Here is a 24,539-nt window from a genome sequence, read left to right as displayed (position 1 = left end):
TCTTTCCAGGAGTTCAGCAAAATAGAACAGCGTTCAGTTTCCTTGTCTCCAGCCTGATTAAGCCAGCTCAGTCAACAGGGTCTCAAGCAAGGGAGTGAGGACTGAAAATAAAAAGTTAGGCTGGAGAGATGGCTCAGCAGTTAAGAGCACTGACTGCTCTTCCAGAGGTCCTGAGTTCAAATCCCAGCAACCACATGGTGGCTCACAACCATCTGTGATGGGATCTGATGCTGTCTTCTGGAGTGTCTGAAGACAGCAACAGTACTTACATATAATAAATAAATAAATAAATCTTTTAAAAAAGTGAAAAAGTTAGACAAAATTATAACATGATTGCAACCCATACTGAGGCGGAAGCAGCTTTAGTTCTCTCCAGCCTGCTTTTATATCATTCTAGGCACAGCCAAAAGACAGGGTCGGTTCTTAGATCAAAGACAAAGAAGAATGTAATCAAGTAATAAAATGAAGTAGTAAACACGGAGATCACACAAGAGAGTAACCAAGCAAAGGGGTAAAAAAGAGATCACACAAGGGAGCACGTCAGCGAAGGGATCACAAAGGGGAGCACGTCAGCGAAGTAGGAAGCGAAGCCCCATGGTCACTGTCTATGACATTCTTATCTGAGCCGACTTCCTTGTCTGAGCCCAGTGACAAATGTCAAATTCCTAGAAGCAGCACTAAAAGTTCTCAACATCTCTCCCTTTATTTCATAAACAAGACCATGCCTGTCTTAGGTGATTCTGACAAGAATGCCTTCCTTACCCGTCTTGGAATTTACATTTTCAAAAACAATGTAATTCTGTCTTAGGTCAGTAAGACACTGTACAGAAAAGCCCCTGTCGTTGGCTGCCAGCCTGTTAGATTAATAACTTTATCTGGGGATCCATTTTAGTTTCAAGCCATGTATTTGGCCACTAACATGTTGATGTTGTTAAAGGCAAGCTTTAGCACAGTGGGCAGGAATAAAAGTATTTCCAAGGACAAGGAGGGCCAACATGATCAAGCTATGTAAGTCAGTCTTGAAGCCTGACAAGATGGAGACACTGACGTCAGCCCTGGGCCGCGATGGTGAAGACACAGGGAACGCCATGCAGTCCTGGGATGAGTCAACGGTGAGCTTTGTATTTCTTGACTTCATGATCTCCTTATGCAAAGTTAAACAATCCACAGCGGTGTTAGCATTATGCCAAAACCCTGCAAGCGTCTTTGAAATTTCCATTGGTATTCAGCATGACACTCAAGATAACTTATTCTTAAACTCTGAACCTCCTCTCCAATAGTTTGAATAGTATCAATAAGAGCATCAGTTTGTTGTTATAGATGTCTATCTGAATCTTCTCAACTACTCAGAGCATTACTAATATTTTTTGCTAAATGATTAACAAAAGTAGCTGTCTTAACTTCTTGTATCAAAGCAATTGCAGAAGCTTTGCTGGTAGCTATTGATGTAATCAAAGCTGCTATACCAGCAATAATGAAGCCCACTACTCTTGCTTCTGCTTTTTAAAGTCTGACTCACTTCTTCCAGTATTGCAAGTCTTTTTCAGAATACCTAGGTCCTGTAGTACAAGTAATCATACTTGTTGATAGACCAACATAACAGACACGCCAGACTTCAACACACTGGCACAGTTAGCAAGTGTTAAATAGCATAGAAGAAACAACATTTTAACATGAGCAATTAATAAAAGATTCCAATTTTAAGGAAACACAGAAATACTCCCATAGTATGTTCTTTACAAAGCAAACAGAAATCCCATCAATAAATGCATTGAAAGCCACAGTCTTAGTATAAGTTGGCTCCTCTGTCCAGGGAGATCCAAGCACGAGACTCTCTGGTCTGGATCACACGGCTCGATGTATCGGCGACAGGTCAGGAGCACAGGCCCAGTACAGCGTCCTGTCACCATGGTCAGGGCACTCAGCAAGTTCACAGGTCAGCATTATTCTTTGTCCCAGCATCAGCATGTCACACCGAGCACTGTGGCAGCTAGCACGCTCCGTCAGCATCCTGCAGAAAACACAGATGTGCCCTCTTCCCCATATTAATACCTGATCGGGATCATGCCATAGGCCAGTGGATCCTTCCGGTTCACCTGGCCATAATTATGCCTAGTTGTAGGGTGACATAGACACTCAGCACAGTTCCTTGGCATCTAAATTTTTAAAGATTTAAGTAAATTTGTGGTATATGGGGACATAATTCCCCCTTTCTTATTTTATGGAGATATTGTTTAAAGTTCCATGGGCCCATTCTACAAGACCTTTTATAATTACCTTGTAATTTTTTTTTTTTTCGAGATAGGGTTTCTCTGTGTGGCTCTGGCTATCCTAGAATTTACTCTGTAGACCAGACTGGCCTTGAACTCAGAAATTCTCCTGCCTCTGCCTCCCAAGTGCTGGGATTAAAGGCATGCGCCACCACCGCCCAGCAGGTAGATCAATGGAATAGAATTGAAGACCCAGAAATGAACCCACACACCTACGGTCACTTGATCGTTGACAAAGGAGCTAAAGCCATACAGTGGGGGAAAAATCAGCATTTTCAACAAATGGTGCTGGCTCAACTGGTGGTCAGCATGCAGAAGAATTCAAATTGATCCATTCTTATTTCCTTGTATGAAACTCAAGTCCAAGCGGATCAAGGACCTCCACATAAAACCAGATACAGTGAATCTAACAGAAAAGAAAGTGGGGAAGAGCCTCGAGCACATGGACACAGGGGAAAATTTCCTGAACAGAACACCAATAGCTTATGCTCTAAGATCAACAATAGACAAATGGGACCTCATAAAATCACAAAGCGTCTGTAAGGCAAAGGTCACTGTCAATAGGACAAAATGACAATCAAAAGATTGGGAAAAGATCGTTACTAATCCAATGTCTGATAGAGAGCTAATATCCAGTATATACAAAGAACTCAAGAAGTTAGATTCAAGAAAACCAAATAACCCTATTAAAAATGGGGTACATCTGGGCAGTGATGGCACACGCCTTTAATCTCAGTATTTGGGAGGCAGAGGCAGGCAGATTTCTGAGTTTGAGGCCAGCCTGGTCTACAGAGTGAGTTCCAGGACAGCCAGGGCTAATCAGAGAAACCTTGTCTTGAAAAAACAAAACAAAACAGAACAAAACAAAAACTGGGGCACAACGTTTCAAACTTTCCCTGACCAGTGGGACAAAGACGAACCTCACTAGTCAGTCATTCACAACAAGCTTGCCTGGTCCTCCAGGGTCCCCAGGGTCCCTAGGCTCTCCTGGATTGTTCCTGAGGGTATGCATCTCAGATGGTAGCTATTACCACAAAGGGAGAACGTGTAGCTCTGGCAGATTATCCTGATGCTGAGGAAGTTGATGATGAGGACTGTAGTGGCTGTTCCTGGTTGTCAACTTGACTATATCTGGTATGAACTACGATCCAGAATTGGAAGGCTCACCTGTGATCCTGATCTTGAAGCTGGGAGATATAAATTTCTGACCTTGATCTTGAGGTATAGTGGCTATGAATCCCAAGAGACATAGACAAGGAGACCCCTGAGTTCAAGGTCATCTGGGACAAAGCAAGTGGTCTAGGCAAGGTGGCACATGCCTTTGATCTGGGCCACACCCTCTGCTGGAGACCTACATAGGGACATTGGAAGAAGGAAGATTCTCTCTCCTTCACTTGCTTACCCTGTGGGACTGAGCAACTGCTAGATCCTTGGACTTCCATCCACAGCTGCTGCTGACCATTGCTGGGGAGTTGGACTACAGACTGTAAGTCATCGACAAATTCCCTTACTGTATAGAGACTGCCCATACGTCCTGTGACTCTAGAGAACCCTGACTAATGCAAGGAGGAAGACAAGGAAGACACACTACCAGTGTCTAAGAAAGCAAAACTGAGTCCTAGTAATAGCTATGGCCTGTTGACAAAACTGGTTCTTTCCCCCTTCCCCCTACAAAATCCACATCAAAGCGCGGTGGTCTCCTGTGAATGACTAACACAGATCAGCACCGGGCTTCCGCTCATCAAGTGCCAGTTCACCGGAACAGGAGGAGAGGGATGCTGTGCCGTTAGGGGAGACATAGCCTGTGAGCTCTCCAGCCTGACTACACATACGCTCAGGGAAGGAAACGGAAATAAAAAGCCAGCAGCGGGGCAGCAGCCAACACGTTCCAGGGCGCAGACGGCCACGCTGGTGAGTCGGGCCCCAGGTCCGTGAAGCCTCTGGAGGAGAACCGAGCGATCTTTTTGGAAGTCCAGAAGAAGGTATTCCTTCAAGCAAGCCTAATAGGATGGCATCCAATATTCTGGAGCAAATGAAGAACCCCAAAACACGCAAATCCTCCAGGAGGCAAAGGAATCAATCAACTGTGCAAACTCGACAATGGACAATGCTGAGTCCACGTGGTGAGAGGACCAGTGACACATTTGGGTCCCCAATCACTGCCACTGCGCCCAAACGAGCCCAAGGATCATGTTTGGCTGCGTGAAGTCGAAGATTCTAAGTCCGACCTGAAAGCTGCTACAAACTCCACATCCAGGGGAGAGCAGGATGAGAAAGGAAACTCAAGGAGGCAGAACAGGCAGATCCGGCCACACCTATAGCTGAGTCATGAACCCAGGCTGGGGCTGCGACCTGACACCCACAACCAAGTCCTGAACCCACCAGGAGGCAAATCCAGCATCTCCTTCTATTGAGAGACCCCTGCTCTGCCTGTAACTTGATCAGAGATAGAGTATTGAATGCTAGTGTTTCCTTTAACTCAGAGGAGTTGGGGTGGGAGAGGGTTTGTCATGCGTGTGGGGTTGACTGCTCATAGGCCTTGTTGTCGCTGCAAGAGCTGCACAGAGGACTGTGCCTTCTAGACTGCCAAGATATGCACTGGGGACATATTGGGATGTTCTGGTCCCTCCTCTCTAACTGCTGTCTGTGAAACATCTGTAAAGTTGTGGGGAAGGCAGAAGAGCTGGGGCGTTACCAGAAGGATGGCGGGGTCTCTCTCGTCCTTGTGTCAGCAGTCTGCTGGCTGTTGGGCATCTAAGTATAGTTTGGTTGAAAAAGAACCCAAACTGCTCTCTCTGTGGGGTGGAGGATTCACACATAAACAGAAACTCTTAAAGACAAAGTGATGTCTACATTAAGCCTTTCAGGACATGCCTATCACTAACTGCGTCCACCTCTGAGATACCTCAGAACCCTAATGTCTCCTCTCCTCACCCCATTATGTCACCCTATAGTAGTGAAACATGATTGCTGTTTTGGAAATCAAGCCGTTATTCTCAGTCCTGTCCTGGGTGGAAGTTTCTTTTTTCATACACCGATCTTCTGAGTTGTCCCATACCTGCGCCATGGCCAGGTCTGAGGTAGCAGCCTGTCTTCCTCTACGGCAGGCTTGGTCCCTGAGGCGCCAGACTTGCATGTGACTTGTTCCTTCGGTTTCTCTTATCAGCCTTAAGTACAGGCCTTGGTTCCACACCTGCGAGGGGTTCTCCCTACACATAAGGTCTCTGGCCTCTGCAGGGCCACGTGTGTCCAGGTATCGGTGGATTCCTGGTCTCCTGTCTTGCTCTGCTCCTGTAGTCTGGAGAAAAACCTGCTGAGGGGCCTTGCATTGCGTTGGCTTCTTCACCAATGTATGGAAAGGTGTTTTTAGTGTCCGCTTCTTATCAATACCTATGCGTTGCCTCAACACTTAGAACCGTGGTACTCTGTACACCAAAGCACAAGAGCTGCCCATGCTGTCTTTAGAAGGCTTCAGACTTCCTGGCCTTGCTGATAAACAGTGCTCCTTAGGCCGGGATACGAAGTGTTTTGGTAGTAAGATCGCAACTGTCGTTTGACAGCAGAGGTACCGGGATCCACATTCCTGTCAGTTCACCTGTCAGCCAGATGGTCCTCCCATTCAACCCTTGAGCGGTTCCTTGTTTCCCCTCTGGTGTGCATCTGTGAAAACGGCTTCAAAGTGGTTGTACAGGTTGGTTTTGTGTGTCAACTTGACACAAGCTGGTGTTATCACAGAGAAAGGAGCTTCAGGTGAGGAAGTGCCTCCATGAGATCCAGCTGTGGGGCATTTGCTCCCCTTGTGGGTGGTACCATCCCTGGGCTGGTGGTCCTGGGTTCTATAAGAGAGCAGGCTGAGCAAGCCATGGGGAGCAAGCCAGTAAGAAACATCCCCCCCCCCCCCCGCCATGGCCTCCACATCAGCTCCTGCTTCCTGACCTGCTTGAGTTCCAGTCCTGACTTTTTAGTGATTGTTAGTGATGTAAACTGACTGTTTAGTGATGAACAGCAGTGTGGAAGTGTAAGCTCAATAAACCCTTTCCTCCCCAACTTGCTTCTTGGTCATGATGTTTGTGCAGGAATAGAAACCCTGACTAAGACAGTGGTGCTGCTTTGGCTTTTAGTGCCTACAGAGAGCTTCATAGCAGGTGCCAGAAAAATGCCCTCAGTACATTTTTGGAAAAGTGGCAATTCTGTGGTCACACGCACACCAACCCACAAGTGCCTGCAGGAGCCACCTGCCCAGCTCTGCTTCCTGCCTGCTCTGTTGAGGGTGTGATCATGGCTTTGTCAACCAAAGAGTTTCCCTCTTCAGCTGTCCTGGATCCTGAAGCCAAGTAACATGTCTTACATATCTGTAATTCAGTAACATGTCTTACATATCTGTAATTCAGTAACATGTCTTACGTATCTGTAATTCTGTAACAACTCAAATGGTTTGTGGATCAGTCATTATAAGGATGTCGTTTGGAATTCAGAGCATTTTTTTTTTCTCCATTTAAGAGAATGTCGGGCTGGAGAGATATCTTAGTGGTTAAGAGCACTGACTGCTCTTCCGAAGGTCCTGTGTTCAATTCCCAGCAACTATATGGTGGCTCACAACCATCCATAATGAGATCCAACGCCCTCTTCTGGTGTCTAAAGGCAGCTAGTTACAGTGTACTTACATATAATAATAAATAAATAAATCTTTTTTTTTTTTAAAAAGAAAATGTCGCTGGGTGGTGGTGGTGCACGCCTGTAATCTGGGAGGCAGAGGCAGGCAAATTTCTGAGTTCGAGGCCAGCCTGGTCTACAGAGTGAGTTCCAGGACAGCCAGGGCTACACAGAGATACCCTGTCTCGAAAAACAAACAAAAAAAAAAGAAAAGAAAGAAAAAAAGAAAGAAAGTAAGTGACAGACACGGACAGATAATAGACAGAGAGGGAAAAGAACTTGATGTGCCAAAGGGACCCAGAAGGAGAACTACGCACTCCTCCCGGGAACCTCCTCCTGCCCGTGGGCGAGCTCCGGAACAGCCTGCGTTCACCTGTGTTCCTCCTTTGCCAACGCATCCCAGGCAGAGGGGACAGAGCTTTCCTGAGACCCATTCTCTCTCTCACGCAAACTGTCTCTAAACAGGATCCAGAGACCCACAGCATCCCTGAGAATTCTCTTCACTCCCCTAGACTCTCTAAACACACAGACAAAATACACTCTGCTATTACCGTGTCCCTTTTTACAACGTTTACTCACCACTGGACACATCCATCGCTTTCCTTTACCTTTCATTTTCCTGTGTGAGTGCTCCTCTCTCAGCAGTGCTCCTCTCTCAGCAGTGCTCCTCTCTCAGCAGTGCTCCTCTCTCAGCAGTGCTCCTCTCTCAGCAGTGCTCCTCTCTCGGCAGTGCTCCTCACTGCACCCCCTTACCTGAGCCCCACGCTGAGGCTGAGGCCGTCTGACCAAGGCAGCTCAGTCAGCCAACAGGGTCTCAAGCGAGGGAGTGAGGATTGAAAAAGAAAAAGTTAGACAAAATTATAACATGAGTGCAACCCATTCTGAGGCTGAAGCAGCTTTAGTCCTCTCCAGCCTGCTTTTATATCATTCTAGGCACATCCAAAAGACAGGGTCGGTTCTTAGATCAAAGACAAAGAAGAATGTAATCAAGTAATAAAATGAAGTAGTAAACACGGAGATCACACAAGAGAGTAATCAAGCAAAGGGGTAAAAAAGACATCACACAAGGGAGCACGTCAGCGAAGGGATCACACAAGGGAGCACGTCAGCGAAGGGATCACACAAGGGATCACATAAGGGAGCACGTCAGCGAAGGGATCACACAAGGGATCACATAAGGGAGCATGTCAGCGAAGGGATCACACAAGGGATCACATAAGGGAGCATGTCAGCGAAGGGATCACACAAGGGATCACATAAGGGAGCACGTCAGTGAAGGGATCACACAGGGATCACACAAGGGAGCACGTCAGCGAAGGGATCACACAGGGATCACACAAGGGAGCACGTCAGCGAAGGGATCACACAAGGGATCACATAAGGGAGCATGTCAGCGAAGGGATCACACAAGGGATCACATAAGGGAGCATGTCAGCGAAGGGATCACATAAGGGAGCACGCCAGTGAAGGGATCACATAAGGGAGCACGTCAGCTAAGTAGGAAGTGAAGTCCCATGCACTGTCTCTGACATTCTTATCTGAGCCGACGTCCTTGTCCAGGCCCAGTGACAAATGCCAAGTTCCTAGAAGCGGCACCAAAAGCTCTCTCTCTCTCCACATGGGCCTTCTGATAACAGGAGAAAAGTGCTCTCCTGGGGGAAACGGAACTCAAAAGGAAAGAAACAAGGCAGCGGAGGAGTCTCGAGGGCACCAGAGACTTCTGGGTTCTCCCTGAAGTCACACAGCAATGTAGGGATGGCGACGACAGGGCTGTCTGCAGCACCCCCTTCCAGTGGACTGTCACCTAGCAGTAGGGTAGCCCTTGAAGCTCACAGGGCCAGGCTTTGAATGTCCAGTCCAGCCTGTGGCCATCTCCCTACATTAAAAGCACACAAAGGGTGTGGGAGCCATAATGAAATACGAATTTGTGAGTGAAACTGTTGTAGGACAGCCGCTGATAGACTGTTAATGCTCGGCTGGACTGCAGAAGGGTGGATAACTAGTTAATAAATTAAATGCAAAATGCCCACACAGTGGGGCTCCCTGCCCTGGGGTCCTGTGAACTTACTCCACCATTCCTAGCTGTGTGACCTCAGGCAAGTGGCCCGACCTCTCTGTTCCTATCAGCATGCTGTCTTCACTTTTCTGTTTTCTATGATTTTTGAGGGTGGAACTGATTCCCTCTGGGACCCGGTTTGTCTTTGGGGACCTGGGTATAGTGATCTTCTCTCAGGCCTGGAGTGATGTCAAGAGTTCTCGGACCCCTGGCTGGCGGCCTCTGCTCCTCCCCCCACCCCCTGGGAATAGATATAATTAGCCCAGCCTAGCAGCCACAGATGGTATTTTCATTTTGGGCTCGGAGGTTTTTTTCCCATCAGGTGTTCAGGGCTTCTTGGACAGGCTGCACCTCCCCCACACCGGGTTGTGGGCGGAGTGGGTGTGACCCCCTGAACCTCAGTGTTCTCGTCTGAGCAATGGATGTATCTCAGTTCTAGCTATACCTCCATCGCTCAGGTGCCCACCAAAACCCTACTCCAAAGCCATCCCAGGATGTGGGGAATCCTGGGAGTCACTTTTTCAGGGCGGGCTGGAGGTGTGCGTGTGCGTGTGTGTGTGTGTGTGTGTGTGTGTGTGTGTGTGTCCGTCCTTTCTGTACAGCCTCAGCCTGGCCACTGCATAGTCCATGTCTTTCCTTTGTCTGTGACCTGCATGAGCCTCAGTTTCCCCTTTTGTCCAATGCGATTGTGTATCCTAGCATTCCAGCGGGGCACCTGGTGTCGATCTGGTGACGTCTGGCGCTGCCCGGGCGGAAAGCTCCGCGGGCGGATGTTTGTGTGGGAGACACAGCCTTGCCAGTGAAATGGTCCAGATGCAGGGCCTGGGGAACGTCAGAGCGATGGGGTCACCCGGGGACCCACGGGCTGGAGCTGTGCCGCCGTGCTCCAGGGAATTCCTGTGATCTCTCAGTGCCTCAGTTTCCCCCACAGGAAAACAGCTACAGGGCTTGTCATTCCGGAGACGTCCTCACCCTGGAACGAATCTGAGTTACTGGGGGTGCAGTGCCTTGTACCGCGAGGATCTTTCTATGACGGAATATCCTTCTCCGGTCTCCAACGTGACTCTTTGAGTCTCATTCTGAAGTCTGAGGTGCCCTTGAATTCGTGGTAATTCTCCTGCATCAGCCTCCCTAGATGGAATGGCAGATGTGCTTGACCACACCTCATCTCGCTCTGACGCAGTTCCCAGCCCAGACACCCAAACCAACCCTGAAGGCAGAGCTTGGCGCCCACCTGTTTGTTGGGAGGCTGAAGCAGGAGTCGCAGGACTCCTCAGTCAGGCAGGGTACAGGGCGAGTTCGAAGCCAACTCGGGCAACTGAGGCCCGGTCCTTTAAAAAAACAAAAGTGAAAACTAGAAGTTAGTGACTAGAGTCGCGGGTTTGCTGAGCCTCAGTGTCCCTGCGGTTTCCCCCAGGATGGGAGCCGCAGAGCGATGGGCGGAGCCTGGTCCTCTCGCTCCGCCCCTGAGCATCTGAAAAGGTTGGGCTTCCGAGTCCGGGCTCAGTCGGGCCATGCAGGGCCCCGCGGAGCTCGGCTCCCCCCGGGAGTCCCTGCGCGGCTCCCCCGGGCTCTTCAGGAAGCTGATGGTGAATCAGAGCATCCGCCTGCAGCGCCGCTTCACGGTGGCCCATCCGCTGTGGTGAGGGGATCAGGGTCAGAGACAGGGATTCGGGGTGACCGCAGGAGCAGCCACAGCCTCGCTAGGGTCAGGCGCCGTCTGTCGCACGCCGAGGGGACCTGGCCGCTGTTCTCACGGTCCCTGCAGCTGTGCCGGCCTGCGCGGCTCCTTCTGACCCAGCCGACCTAGTGGGGCGCGGGGAGGGAGTGGGGGGCTCCCTCCGATGTCCCACCCTCGTCGGTGCGGGGCTGCGGGGTCAGGCGAGGGCTTCGGAAGCAGGGGTGGAGTTCCCAGGTTCCAGTCCAGGTTCAAACCCTACCCTGCGCTCCGGAGCTGTGGCCTCATAGGCTGTAGTTGACGCAGAGTCAAGGCGGAGACTTGGTGGGCGCTCAGTGACCTGCCCCGTGCGGTCATTTTGCAGGAACTGCGTGCTCCGAGATGGCCGTGCGCTCATCCAGGTCACACAGCCATCGGTGACCATTAGTGACAGCCATTAGTGACAGCTAGGGCCCGGGTGATCAGGACCACAGCCCTCAGCCAAGAGCCTCCCCTCTCCAGGGTCTTGAAGGGAGTGTGACTCCAAAAGAGAGCCTGAGGGAGGCGAGCAGGAAATGAAAGCGGGTCTGAGGTTCCTCCGCAGCTCGGTGCCTCAGTTTACCCGTGTGGCTTAGGCGCCGTTTCCACAGCCACGACAGGGACCTCGCTGTTCACGTCATGGAACCGCAGCCTGACCCGCCAACCCCGGCTAAGTTTAGAGCAGAAAGAAAAGCAGCCTTTCAGGGCCCAGGGAATCGCCAGCGCGCCCGTAACCCTGCGCGCCCGAGGGCGGCTTAGAACCCAGCACCGAGAAGTTGCCCCTGCCTCAGGCCTCTCCAGTTGTCCGCAGGTGGGAGGGGGAAAGGCACCACCACCTGAGGTCCTTGGGATGGCGAGTTTGGGGAGCCCCTGGGCCTGGGGACAGCAAAGGCAGAGGAAGCCCGCTCCACGTGACGTCATGAAGTGTCTGTACCACGCCCTCCAAAACCCGAGGGACGCGGGCAAAGGGCGAGCGCAGCTGAGCTCGCCCAGGTGGGGCGGGACGGGGTCGACAATGCTCGAACCCATTCGCACTCGCCCAGTCCTTGCCGGAAACAGCCGAGTCGAGCCGCGCTTACCGGTGAGAACCGGGATGGAATGACCTCTAGAGGCCAGCGGGTGATCACGTGACCCGGGCCGTGCCTCCCAGGGTCGCCACCGTCCCAGCGCCCAGTTCCTGCCATGTTTTTATTTATTTTTTAGAAATGTATTTATCATTGTGTGGGTGTTTTGTCTGAATATGTGGGCGCCACGTGCCTGGTGCCACGGAAGCCGGAAGAGGGCGTCAGGTCCCGAGTACTGAGTCACAGTTGCGGGCCGTTACATGGGAAGTGAACCCCAGCGCTACAGCCCCCCAAACCTTTGTGACCTTTAACCCCAGGGAGAGGAGTGTAGACCCGTTCCTGCAGGGTCAGACGCATAGCTGAACCTGGAAGAGTTGCAGAAGAGGGCGTGGTCGATGGGTTGGGGCGGTGCCGTAAGGGGCGGGGCTTTGCGTTTGGGGCGGGGCTGATTGGCCCAAGGCATTGGTAGGTTCGATCCTGCGGGGCAGGCGGAGGATGCGACCGACTTACAGACAGAAGGATCCTGCCCAGAGGGTGTTTTTCTGTTCTTGCCTCCAGCTTTGACCTGGAAAATGGGCTCCCGAGCGACAAGGGTCCCCTGGACGCTCAGTCCCGGCCGAGTGTCGGCCGCACCCTCCAGTCCCCCGTCCATCACGGCCAGCGGCGCGAGTCCTTCCTGTACCGCTCGGACAGCGACCATGAGCCTTCACCCAAGGCTGTGTCCCGGACCTCGTCGGCGGCCAGCGACCTGTGAGGCCCCTTCCTCCCATTAGTGAGGTTTTGGAGTTGAAGTAGGAGTTTCCCAGGGAGTTCCTTTGTGAATATCCCGCGTGTAGCAAACACCAGTGGTTTGTGCGTACTTGGCCTGAGGCCAAGTTGGGGACAGAGTGACATTGACTTGGGAACATTAAGACACATTAGTAGCAACTGAACAAATAGTTTTATTTGAGCTCCCTAGTAGCTGTGATGAAAAGAGAAACAATTATTTCTGTCCTGACTCTGCTAAGACCCTTTCTGTCCGTAGGACTCAGTTTCCCCATTTTAAATAGGGATATCGTAGGTTATTGGTGGGAGAGGCCGGAAGGCCTGGGTAGGAGTCCTGAGGAGAGTCTGCTGAAGCCGGCAGATGCTCTCAGTGATGGCCTTGTCCTGCAGACATGGAGAAGACATGATTGTCACGCCCTTCGCCCAGGTGGGTGTCCCCCTCCGCCCTCCGGCCGCGGACGCACAGAGGGCGCGAGCTTCCTCCTGAGCACCGCTCTCACCACAGGTCCTGGCCGGTCTCAGGACGGTCCGTAGCAACGTGGCTGCCCTTGCACATGGCCCGGGCAGTGACACCAGGTATGGGCAGCTGCAGGGAGGGCTGGGTCTGACGGCCTGGGTGTTTGGGGTGTGTGTGGGAGGTGAGGCCCTGTCTGGGGGAACCTGGTGAAGTGAGCCCCTCTGACGTCCCTGTTTACAGACAGGTGCTCTTGGGGACCCCTCCGCACAGCAGCCAACAGGCTGCCCCAGCAGGTATCAGCTCACCCTCACCCCCGCAGCTGTGGAAGTCCTCCCATCCTGCCCTTGAACTGTGACTCACTGTAAACAGGCTCCACCCCACACCCACATTTGCACTCAGAGCTCCCCCCTACCCCGCCCACATTACAGACCAGAGAGGGTTGTGGGCATGTCTGGCGTGACACAGCCACGCGAAGGAGACTGTGGAGCTGTGGCCCTGGGCTCTGGGGGTTGAGGTGCGGAGATGAGGGCGGCACGGGTTCCCAACGGGGTTTCCCGCCCTAACCCACCCGGCTCCCAGAGGACTCTGGGCTGCAGCTGGTGCAGGAGACCCTGGAGGAGCTGGACTGGTGTCTGGAGCAGCTGGAGACACTGCAGACTCGTCGCTCGGTGGGCGAGATGGCCTCCAACAAGGTGAGGACACAGCGCCCCTGCTCGCCGTCCTCCCTGCTCGCCGTCCTCCCTGCCCGCTGCCCTCCTGCTCACCCTCCTCCCGGGCCCACAGTTCAAGCGCATGCTCAACCGCGAGTTGACCCACCTGTCGGAAACCAGCCGCTCAGGAAACCAGGTGTCGGAGTACATTTCTCAGACTTTCCTGGGTGAGCTGCCTGACAGCCTTCGGAGGTCGGAGGAGGTGTCTCTGGCAGATGCCATCGCGGCCTTCTGTGGAGGAGGACTAGCAAGGTCTCACTCAGCCAGCACAGTTGGCCAGGGCTGGAGGAGAGGGATGGCAGGGACACTTTCGGGAGGAGAGGACATGACAGGTAGGATTTTGAAGCTCGAGTAGGAGTGTGCCAATGACACCAATGGGAACACGTGCGACCCCAGACACAGCAAAGCCTACAGATGCTCACGACAGGAGGGGACCCCAGTGATAAAAGGGATTCCTGGGCCTGGGGTCCTGAGTCTGACCTGCTCGGTGGGCTGAGGTCTGAGCCCCCTGCCCCCTGTAGACCAGCAGGCTGAGGTGGAGCTGCCCAAGCCGACCACGGAGGACGTCCCACGTCCCATGTCCCAGATCACTGGGCTGTGTAGGTCGTCCCACACCAGCCTTCCCACAGCTGCCATCCCACGCTTTGGGGTCCAGACAGACCAGGAGGAGCAGCTGGCTAAGGTGGGTCTCTCCAGAGCCACGAGCCTCAGTTTCCTAACCTGTACACGGGGCTCAAGGGACAAATGTGGCACCGCGGTCCCCCATAGGAGCTTGAAGACACCAACAAATGGGGACTGGATGTGTTCAAAGTGGCCGAGCTGAGTGGGGACCGGGCTCTCACGGCCGTCACATTCAGCGTCCTCCAGGTACCTCTCCCCTGCCTTGGCTTCGGACTGCCCTGTGCCAGCCTTGGAAAGACCCAGAGCGAATGGCGGGGCCCTGAGCCGTACTGGTAGGTAGGGTAGAAACGGGGACAAGGGCAGAAGGAACTCGGGATTGCAGCAGCACCAAGACATCCTGCAGAAGGGGCATTGGAGGCAGTAGAGAGGAGGAGTGGGGTGAGGTGAATTGGAACCCCAAAGCCAAGGCCCTGAGCCAGGTCTGTGATGCACCAGGAACGTGACCTGCTCAAGACCTTCCAGATCCCGGCGGACACGCTGCTAAGGTACCTGGTGACGCTAGAGGGGCACTACCACTCCGACGTGGCGTACCACAACAGCATTCATGCTGCCGACGTGCTGCAGTCCGCGCACGTGCTGCTGGGCACCCCGGCGCTGGAGGTACCACGCCCAGCCTAGGACACGGGTGGGCAGGGCAGAGCGGTCCTCCTCCGCCCTGACGCCCAGGCTCTATCCAGGCCGTGTTCACGGACCTAGAAGTCTTGGCAGCTATTTTTGCATGTGCTATACACGACGTAGACCACCCGGGGGTCTCCAACCAGTTTCTCATCAACACCAGTAAGTGAGGTGACCGTAGCCGGAGCTGCCCAGCATGTCCCGCCTGCGGCATGGATGGCTTTCTGCTGGAAGGCCTTCACTGCGTACGCAGAAGTTGGCCAGTGCTGTTCCTCTTCAACAATGCTTGGGTGGATTGGATCTCGAGGCCCCGGTTGTCCCCACAGACTCGGAGCTGGCACTGATGTACAACGACTCATCGGTGCTGGAGAACCATCACCTCGCGGTAGGCTTCAAGCTCCTGCAGGGGGAAAACTGCGACATCTTCCGGAACCTCAGCACCAAGCAGAGACTGAGTCTGCGCAGGATGGTCATCGACATGGTGACGTCACGGCCCGGGGCAGTGACGCCCTGCGCGGCTTAGGGTTCCCATGCAGGCTGCCGGCAACAGACACGGGGTTTCCAGTGGCCCGCTTGATTTTATCCCAGTCAGTGGGTTGTCGGGGGTTCAGGGTCGCATAGTTCAACACTTTATTGGGTGCTTCTTGTGTGCTGGCTACCGCTGTGTCCTTCGGGTGTTCCTTTCTTCTTTACATGTTCGAAATTCATCCCCCTGCCTCCACTTCCGTGCTGACAGGTGGGCAGCTTCAGTTGACAATTGTGCCGCCCAGCGTTTCCATCCTCCCTCTCACAGGTGGGGATACTGAGGCACAGAAGGCCTCAGAGGTGCAACATCTTTAGCTTCGTGTCCTCTCAGGTGCTGGCCACAGACATGTCTAAGCACATGACGCTTCTGGCCGACCTCAAGACCATGGTGGAGACGAAGAAAGTGACGAGCCTTGGCGTGCTGCTCTTGGACAACTACTCTGACCGCATCCAGGTTCGCGACGCGGGGGCCACAGCCTCGGTTTCCCCCTTTAGCTTCCTGAGAATCTCACTCTGTAGCTCCGACTGCTCGAGTAGTCAGCATTCTCCTGCCTCGGGTGGGAGGTGGTGAGATGGGGTGCGGCTCGGCCGTCTGAGCCCCCATCCCCCACAGGTCCTCCAGAGCCTGGTGCACTGCGCTGACCTCAGCAACCCCGCCAAGCCGTTACCCCTCTACCGCCAGTGGACGGAGCGCATCATGGCCGAGTTCTTCCAGCAGGGCGACCGGGAGCGCGAGTCAGGCCTGGACATCAGCCCCATGTGCGACAAGCACACAGCCTCCGTGGAGAAATCCCAGGTGCGGGGAGGGAGCTGTGCCCCACTGCAGGGCGGTGGCTTTCTTGAGATGGGACAGGGGTGTCTCTGTGCAGCCCTGGCTGTCCTGGAACTCCCTCTGTAGACCACTCTTGTCTCTGTCTCAAGAGATCCACCTGCCTCTGCCTGGCAAGTGCTGGGGTCAAAGGCGGTCACCACCATCCAACTAGGGCGGAGTTTTTGATTTGTTGTTTTGAAAACATCTCTTTTTGTCACCCTGGCTGGCCGAGAACTCACTGGCTCGAGATCAGCCTGCCTCAGTTTCCTGCATGTTGTGCTAGGATGGGCTTTTTCAAGAGGATTTTGAAGGATGACTAGGAGTTGGCAAATGATCGTTCCAGGCTGAGCGCACCATGCAGCCAACCGTGAGCTGGGGCTGGTTCTGGGTTCCACTGGGACTCACTTGCCCGTCTGTGGTCACCCTAAGGTGGGATTCATTGACTACATCGCTCAGCCTTTGTGGGAAACGTGGGCTGATCTCGTGCACCCCGATGCTCAGGAGCTGCTGGAGACCTTGGAAGACAACAGAGCGTGGTACGAGAGCAGGGCTCCCCGCAGCCCTCCGCACGCCAGCGGCCCGGACAGGTTCAAGTTTGAGCTGACCCTGGAGGAGGCAGAAGAGGAGGAGGGGGAGGATGAAGGCAGTGCACAGCCCTGAACAGAGAGACCTCAGAGTCACCCCATACTTCCCTCCTGTCCTCCATGGCCAGCCCAGGGTCTGCCTTGTCCCACAAGAGTTGGGCTAGCCTAGTGCGGACCATGGAGTCGTGGTCGGACATTTGGGCACCTGTGGGCGCTGATGGCTTTTCTCGGCAGTCACAGAGGACAGCCGAGATTTACACAGAGCCAAGCCTTGGGGTCCACTTGAAAGCCTGAGGCTGGGGCCGACTCTGACCACAGGCGTGGCTGCAATAGCACCAGGGCCTGGTCAGTGCCCGTTCACACATCTCAGAAGTTGGATTCAGCTTCAGTCTGCGTGTAGGCTGCAGCCCATGCAGGACTCTGTGTTATGGTTTAGTTGGTTTCTTTTTGGTGCTAAAGATGGAACCCTGGATTCCCACGGGCTCTGTGACCCGAGCCCCAACGTTGCCCTTCAATGTCCTGCCTTTACCAGTCTGGTCAGTCAGAAGCCTTTACTGAGTCCCTCAGGGGGAAAATCCCTTTCATAAAATGCAGGCAGGGACCGCCTCCCACAGAGGTCTGGGGTCTGCGGACACCATTGGCTGTTCGAGACTCTTCTTACTTACGGGGAGGTCGGTGACCTCTGAGAAGACCCCTGCAGGCCTCAGTCGTCCCACGAGCTGCTCAGACACCCGAGGCTTCTCAAACCAGAGTGCCAGCCGGCACGCCTCTGCTCACCACAGGCATTCCCCGGACTCAGGAGGTGGACACAGCTGGTCCAGGCTGGGCAGCCTGACCAGAAATAAAAAGAGCAGGACTGGGCTGGGGCGATGGCTCAGCGGTTAAGAGCACCAGTTGCTCTTCCAGAGGTCCTGAGTTCAAGTCCCAGCAACCACATGGTGGCTCACAACCATCTGTAATGGGGTCTGATGCCCTCTTCTGGTGTGTCAATGGTGTACTCATACACACAAAATAAACAAATCTGAGAGAGAGAGAGAGAGAGAGAGAGAGAGAGAGAGAGAGAGAGAGAGAGAGAGAGATGGAGTCATCTAAGGGGTGGAGCTTCTGTCTAGAATCCCCCCTCTGGTAACAGAGCTTTAACTTGTAGGAAGTCCTGAGTTTCATTTCTATCACTGCAAAAATAGAATAAACCTGCTCATTCACTCGTGGGCCAACTGACTCTCAACTTGACCCTCGATGCTTTTACGGAGCGGACCCTGGGTCCTGGCGCCCCCTGGCGGTAAGACTGATCCCCTGTTTGTTTTCCAAACAGGGACTTTTGACTTTCTGAGGCCGGGTCTCACGGTCTCACATCCTAACGTCAAGCTTGTTGGCCGCAGAGGTGACACTAACATCATTTCTTGTCTCCACTTTCCGAGTGCTTGGCCGGGGTGACAGGCATGCGTCATAGGGTCCCTTTTCCCTCTGGGCCTGTAACCCTGCACTGGACCAAGGCCTCTGAGGAACCAGAAGGGCAGGCGACTTCCTCTGTAAATATTATGACTCCGGCTGTTCATCCCCTGAGGCACGGAAGGCCATGTGGGGTCACACACGGGAACATTCCCTTCTTCCTTCCAGATGTTTTAAGAGGCGACCCTTAGAGATTTCTTGTTAAACAATGTAATATGTGTTCACTGTGGGAGAATTTGGAAGTCACACAAACTTATAAAGAAAATAAGCTATTGGGCCAGTGAGAGGGCTCAGCAAGCCAAGGGGCTTGCTGCCAAGCCTGATGATGCGAGTTCCATGCTGAGGACTTGTGGTGGAAGGAAAGAATTGATCACCTAGGTTGTCTCTGACACGCCCCTCTTTCTAACACAAATAAATGGGTATAACTTAGAAAGACGTGACAAACAGTTTCCCTCTGTTCCTATTCTTCTTGGAGACAGCTGTGTTGTCCTTACTGGGTAGCCTCGAACTCAGAGATCCCCGAGTGCTCTGTGATTAAAGGTTCTGTCATCAGCAGTTTTCCCGCACACGTTTATAGTATGAGACAGTCTCGCTTTGTGAACACAAGATGATGATGAACTGATAATCCTCCTGCCTCAGCCTTCCAAGGGCTCCAATGGAACCTTGCCACCTACTGAGATACAAGCACAGTTCCCGTGGAGCCCTTGCTCGGTGGTGGAGGCGTCTGGGTTCCTCCCCTGGCCTTATCCCTTGGGTGCCCCAGGCTCACACCTACCTGGTCCAGGTCCCCACCGTGGCCTCCGCGTGGGCCGGGAGCCCGCTGAGTAACAAACTGGTGGTCACCTTGTGTGTCTGCACGAAGCTCATGGGAGCAGAAAATGAGCTTCCCCAGAGGCCCCGGACTGGGCGGAGCTGCAGCTCCTCGCGGGGGCGGAGCATCCAGGCGACAGGTTATTCTGGTCGTCGGCGCCTCCGCAGCTGGCGGGGCCGTCTATAAACGGAGCTAGGCCACGTTCCCAGTTCTGCTTCCTGTGGGAATGGAGGCGTTGGGGACCTGCCCAGCCGCACGGAGAGCGAGACCAGGACAGACCCCAGATTCCCACCTTGGCAAGCGGATTTGCAGGAATGAGTCGTGTGGCCTGAACGGCTGCATTTCTGTGCCCAGATTCCTGAGACATGGGGTCGCCTGGGTCCCAGTGTCCATATCGTAAAGGGCGTGGGGTAGCTACCCTTGAACCTTCTCTGCGTTCTTGGTCTTTTATTACAATTTTGGAAGACTTATGGGTCAGGATACTTCTGAGTCCTAAGTGCACAAGGAAGCAAAGTGTTCTCTGGGGACTCGTCCCTGTCTCTGCACAGAACCGGATTTTCTCCTTTATTTCTTTTCGACAGGGTTTTATGTGGATCAAGCTGGCTTCAATGCCTTTTCCTCCTCCCATTCTCTTCCCAATGCAGGACAGGGACCTGGATCTGCCCAGGCCTTTGTGCTGCAATGCAGGCTCCCCGCCAAACAGAATTATCCTTGGCCCATTAAAATACAGTCCTTGCTTTCTTTTTGATTTTTATTATTTATTTTGTTTATTTTGTTTTGTTTTTTAAGACAAAGTTTCTCTTCATAGTCCTGCAACTCACGCTGTAGACCAGGCTTCGAACTCGCAGAGATCTGTCCCCATCTCCCTTCCGAATGCTGGGATTAAAAACTCTGTCTTTTTTTTAATGGGTTTTTTGAGCCCTAAAATGTAAGCAAGATGTATGCCTGCCATCCCAACATGTGGGAGGTGCAGGCGGAAGGGTCAAGAGTTCAAGATTAGCTTCTGCTACTTGGCAAGTTTGAGGCCAGCTTGCTACATGAGACCATTTCTCAAAACAAAACCTAAACTTCCTGAGTGCTGCACATCTCAAAAGCAAGGACTTCTACCCGCAAGTTTCCAGCCAGAACTGGGTCCTGGCCTCAGCCTCTCCGCCCTTCAAATTCCTAGTAGTCACCATTGGGCCGCTGAAGACGTAGGAATCGCTGATTCGATATCCGGTCCCTCGCTCGAGCGCATCAGCCAACGAGAACTTCGAGCCTACCTAGAGCCCCGCCCTCCCGTGGTTTACTAGGCCCCGCCCCCCGCCCCGCACGGGCCAGTGGGGTCCCACGCCTGTCGATGCAGTCCCTCCCCTAACGTCATAGCTTCGTTTGCATAGAAAGCCCCGCCCCTGGCTTTGCAGGACGTCAGCGAGGACTGCAGGGGCCTGAGCCTCCGCCGCCGCCTGCAGCCCCCGCATCCTCTTCTGGGGCCCGGTCGCCAGCGCAGTCGCCGCGGTCTCCGTCGCCAGCGTTGTCTCAGCTTAGAGAGGGCAAGGTGAGCGCAACCCAGGTCCACACGCTGGGGAGCCCGCGTTTCCCCCGCAGCCAGGGGATCAAGCGGGGAGCGCGACTCGAGTGTAGTGGCTATGGGTCTCGTCTCACATTTGGCATTCTGCGTCCCGCATCCCGCACCCCTCACCTCATCCTTAACCTGGCACCTGGGGCCCGGGCTCTGCGACAGAGGGGGAGGGGAAAGCCAGGCCTTGCGGGAGGCTTGTGCGTGCTCGTGCTCGTGGGGTGAACACACGTGTGCGCGCCCGCTGGGCATGTAGAGGTTCGCTCGAGTGACCTCCGGACGCGCAGCGTGCACACTTGTGAAGTGTTGTGCGTGCATGGTGCGCGTGCACGGTGTGCGTGGGTCCCAGTTCAAGTATGCGATCACGCGCGTGGAGCCATGCGCATGTGTGGTGTGGCGTCGCGGATGGCCTGTGCAGTCGTGCATGGCTGTAGGGAGCTGTGCTCACACATGGGCTTGCACACACGTACATGTCTGCTTGTTTTTCTTGTTAGCACCGCTTTTGCATGCAGAGCAGGGGTTTGGTTCTGCCTGCCCTAGATGCTTCATTGTGCTAGTGTGTGTGTGTGTGTGTGCGTGCGTGTGCGCGCACGTGAGCGAGCGCTATTTTGTGCATGTGAGCCTGCGTTCATCCAGTCTCTGTCACGTGACGCTGCTATCTCAGGGCCCCCGTTCTTCCAGGAGAAGAATAAGGATGAGAGAGATCTGGGGATCCTCCTATAGTCATGCTCCCGTGTGGGGCTCTGTGAGAAACTGATGGGAAGACAGAGGAGGTCAGTCTCCCCACGGGGTGCAGGGGAATCTGAGGTTCACAGCCTGCTTAAAACCTTGGACCTGTCAAGGTCACAGCTCCGTCCATGCTGGGGGCATCCGGCATATGACTTTGGGGTGTCATCACCTACCCTTGTGCAGTGCCCACCCTGGGTGTGGTCCTGCTGCTCCCCTCACACCCTGTGACCCATCTCCCGCAGATGGCATCGGCCACAGACGCTCGCTATGGGCAGAAGGAGTCCTCAGACCAGAACTTCGACTATATGTTCAAGATCCTGATCATTGGGAACAGCAGCGTGGGCAAAACCTCGTTCCTCTTCCGCTACGCAGACGACTCCTTCACGCCGGCCTTTGTCAGCACCGTTGGCATAGACTTCAAGGTCAAAACCATCTACCGCAACGACAAGAGGATCAAGTTGCAGATTTGGGTGTGTAGGGCTGGAGGGGAGGTGTCTTCCTGACACACACACACACCGCGGGGCTCAGGCACACAGGTGTTCTTAGTGCTCTCCCTGTGGTCCGTAATAAAAGGAAGCTGGGTAGCTGAGGATAGCCCTCAACTGGTGCGGGGATTTAAGGCCTGCATCTCTACCACCCGGTTATGAGTTTCCTGTCTTCTTAAGTCCAGTGAGTCCCCACTCACCTCCGGCATAGTGTGGCGCAGGGCATTTGGGCAGCACCCAGGATGTGTTTGTTGAGTGATTAAGTGGCTTTGGAGTGACCCATCTGGGTCACTGCCTGGTTTTCCTGACCCACTGTCCCTGGGCCTCACAGTGGTCGCCTGGACAGCTCGGAGCACATTTTCTCTCAGAGGCTGCTGTGAGGTCCCTCCTGACTTATCACTCTTTCCCCCAGGACACAGCAGGGCAGGAGCGGTACCGCACCATCACCACAGCCTATTACCGGGGTGCCATGGGCTTCATCCTGATGTATGACATTACCAACGAGGAGTCCTTCAATGCAGTGCAGGACTGGTGAGCGGCCCACACACTCAGAAAACACAAGGCTGTCAGAAGAAAGGGACAGGAAGCAACTGGGGCTGGGCTCAGGTGGCCTTGGGTTCATCCCCTGCATGTCCGAAAGACAATGAAGAGGGGCTCTGAGGGGACAAACCATGTGGCCGTTTCCAAGGCTTGGGGTTGTGGGAGGACACAGGTCACTAGCAAGCTGGACAAGGGCCTCCCACTCATCTCTGGCAGTCACCTGTCCTGTCCGCCCAGGTGACGCTAGGTCAGGTCTGTGGTCCCAGCTACTCAGGAAGCCCGGCAGGAGAGCCGCTTTAGCTCACTTGTCTGAGGTCAAGTGCGTCTCTGGCCAGGCATTTGCCTACGGTGTGAGAACCTGGATTCCAGCTGCCGTACCACAAATTAACTCCCTTGGGTGTCAACGTTCGGTGTAGCAGGACACCCGCCATCTTCCCAGTTTGGGGAGGCAAGGGGCTGGAGAGGCCCAGGATAACCTGGGCTCACGGGTAAAGTCTATCTCAGTCACCAAGAGGCAGCAGTCTCTCTTGCAGGGCTAGCTGGACACAGGGACCCAGGGGTGGGGCTGGGTCCCCTGGCTTCCTCTTCAGCCTCTGGCCACCTCCTCCGCAGGTCCACACAGATCAAGACTTACTCATGGGACAACGCCCAGGTGCTGCTGGTGGGGAACAAGTGTGACATGGAAGATGAGCGGGTGGTGTCCTCGGAGCGTGGCCGGCAGCTGGCTGACCACCTGGGTGAGTACTGAGGACTGCGGCCCTTCCCAGGCTGGACCAGGGGCTTGGACACCCGACAGCTACACCCCCAGTGTCTCCTGGCTCAGGGCTTGAGTCCAGGTGGTTCACACTTGAGGAAGTCAGGCCTTACCCAGGAGGCTTTGGCCGTGGGTCTTGACGGCCATGGAGGTGTTTGCCATGTCGGCTGTAGCCGTGGGCTACTTTCAGGGTGCTGGGTCTGCGAAGTTTTTGAACTGGAAAGAGAAACTTGGGTGGAAGAGGCCAGGCCTGGCTTCCTGGAGCCGGCACAGCTTGCCTGTGTGGGAAGGAAGGGTGGTTGGTATAGACAGAGTAGTAGCAGTGGCGCATCATCGCCCCCTAGAGGAACTGTAGCTGCCACTGCAGGCTGAGCGGCTGAAGGGGGCTATGAGCCTGGCTGGGCGGCAGGTGGACCAGATGTCCCACTAGGGTGCTCACTGTTATCCAGAGGGACGGGTGGTAATGGAAGGCTCACCCAGCCCAGTGTGGCCTCCCTGGGGGCCCTCCAGTGCCTTTCAGGGTGCGGGAGCGACCCTTGGAGAGGCCTGTGGAGCGGGGACTGCAGCGTCATTGTCAATTCTCTATTCCCCCAACGCAGGCTTTGAGTTCTTTGAGGCCAGCGCCAAGGACAACATTAATGTCAAGCAGACCTTTGAACGTCTGGTGGATGTGATCTGTGAGAAGATGTCAGAGTCCCTGGATACTGCAGACCCTGCAGTCACGGGGGCCAAGCAGGGCCCACAGCTCACGGACCAGCAGGCTCCGCCTCACCAGGATTGTGCCTGCTGAGTGGCTTCCCTTCCCTGCTGCCAGGGGCACGCCCCCTATCCTGTACCCTATTTATTCTTGTAGCTATTTATTTATTTATTGAGGGCGTGTCCTGAGCACACCCCCTCCCACCCTGTACATACGTCCACCCAGCTCTGGTGTATTGTGGTCACTGCTGCTTCCTCTCCTTTTAAGACCCTCCCATTTTGGTTTTGTAAACCATCCCATCCACAGTTGTCGGTTGTGAAGAGGGGACCAGATATCACTCTACAGCAGGCTGATAGAAGACGGCGGGTCCTGCCAACCCTGAGGCTGGGGGATCACCATATGGACCACCTGGTTGACAGACTGGCTTCCTGCTTGCCTGAGCCTTCTGCCCTGTACTTTGGGATAGATGGGGTCTAGGGGGATATAGTCACTACTTTGGGATATCCCCAAACCTGTTCTGACGTCATGAGTGTCAATGTGTCCCACACATTCCTACAAGTTATGAACACTACACACAGTCAATAAAGCGAACGGACCTGGCTGAGTCTCTGCTGGCCCGGCTCCCGCCC

At 54.1% G+C, this 24,539-nt stretch overlaps 2 protein-coding genes, 1 long non-coding RNA gene and 1 pseudogene across 3 annotated transcripts; 3 read left to right on the top strand and 1 right to left on the bottom strand.

Annotated features, from left to right (window-relative positions):
• Positions 1-995: 995 nt before the first annotated feature.
• LOC127668518 (jupiter microtubule associated homolog 2-like) lies at positions 996-4,684 on the top strand (annotated as a pseudogene).
• Positions 4,685-10,480: 5,796 nt separating this feature from the next.
• Pde4c (phosphodiesterase 4C) lies at positions 10,481-18,112 on the top strand. The gene is given in 16 exon segments (XM_052161902.1): positions 10,481-10,621; positions 12,298-12,489; positions 12,895-12,931; positions 13,010-13,080; positions 13,202-13,254; positions 13,541-13,653; positions 13,745-14,003; positions 14,193-14,353; positions 14,440-14,538; positions 14,788-14,952; positions 15,030-15,129; positions 15,294-15,448; positions 15,824-15,946; positions 16,106-16,288; positions 16,733-16,943; positions 16,946-18,112. Coding segments are annotated over 16 exon segments (2,286 nt in total). The 5' UTR covers positions 10,481-10,493; the 3' UTR covers positions 17,182-18,112.
• Positions 12,661-13,055, bottom strand: LOC127668364 (uncharacterized). The gene is made up of 2 exons (XR_007974095.1): positions 12,969-13,055; positions 12,661-12,888 (listed from the first exon to the last, which is right to left on the bottom strand). It is a non-coding gene; the product is annotated as an uncharacterized LOC127668364 (long non-coding RNA).
• A 2,479-nt stretch (positions 18,113-20,591) lies between the features above and the next one.
• Rab3a (RAB3A, member RAS oncogene family) lies at positions 20,592-24,510 on the top strand. The gene is made up of 5 exons (XM_052162107.1): positions 20,592-20,684; positions 21,677-21,904; positions 22,332-22,450; positions 23,072-23,196; positions 23,813-24,510. The coding sequence occupies exons 2-5, from the start codon at positions 21,677-21,679 to the stop codon at positions 24,001-24,003; spliced, it is 663 nt and encodes a 220-aa protein (XP_052018067.1). The 5' UTR covers positions 20,592-20,684; the 3' UTR covers positions 24,004-24,510.
• The last annotated feature ends 29 nt before the right edge of the window (positions 24,511-24,539 follow it).

Source organism: Apodemus sylvaticus, chromosome 18, assembly GCF_947179515.1.
Source record: "Apodemus sylvaticus chromosome 18, mApoSyl1.1, whole genome shotgun sequence".
NCBI classification, from domain to species: domain Eukaryota; kingdom Metazoa; phylum Chordata; class Mammalia; order Rodentia; family Muridae; genus Apodemus; species Apodemus sylvaticus.
Note: the sequence above shows the minus strand (reverse complement) of the source record. Positions and strands in the feature narration are given on the sequence as shown.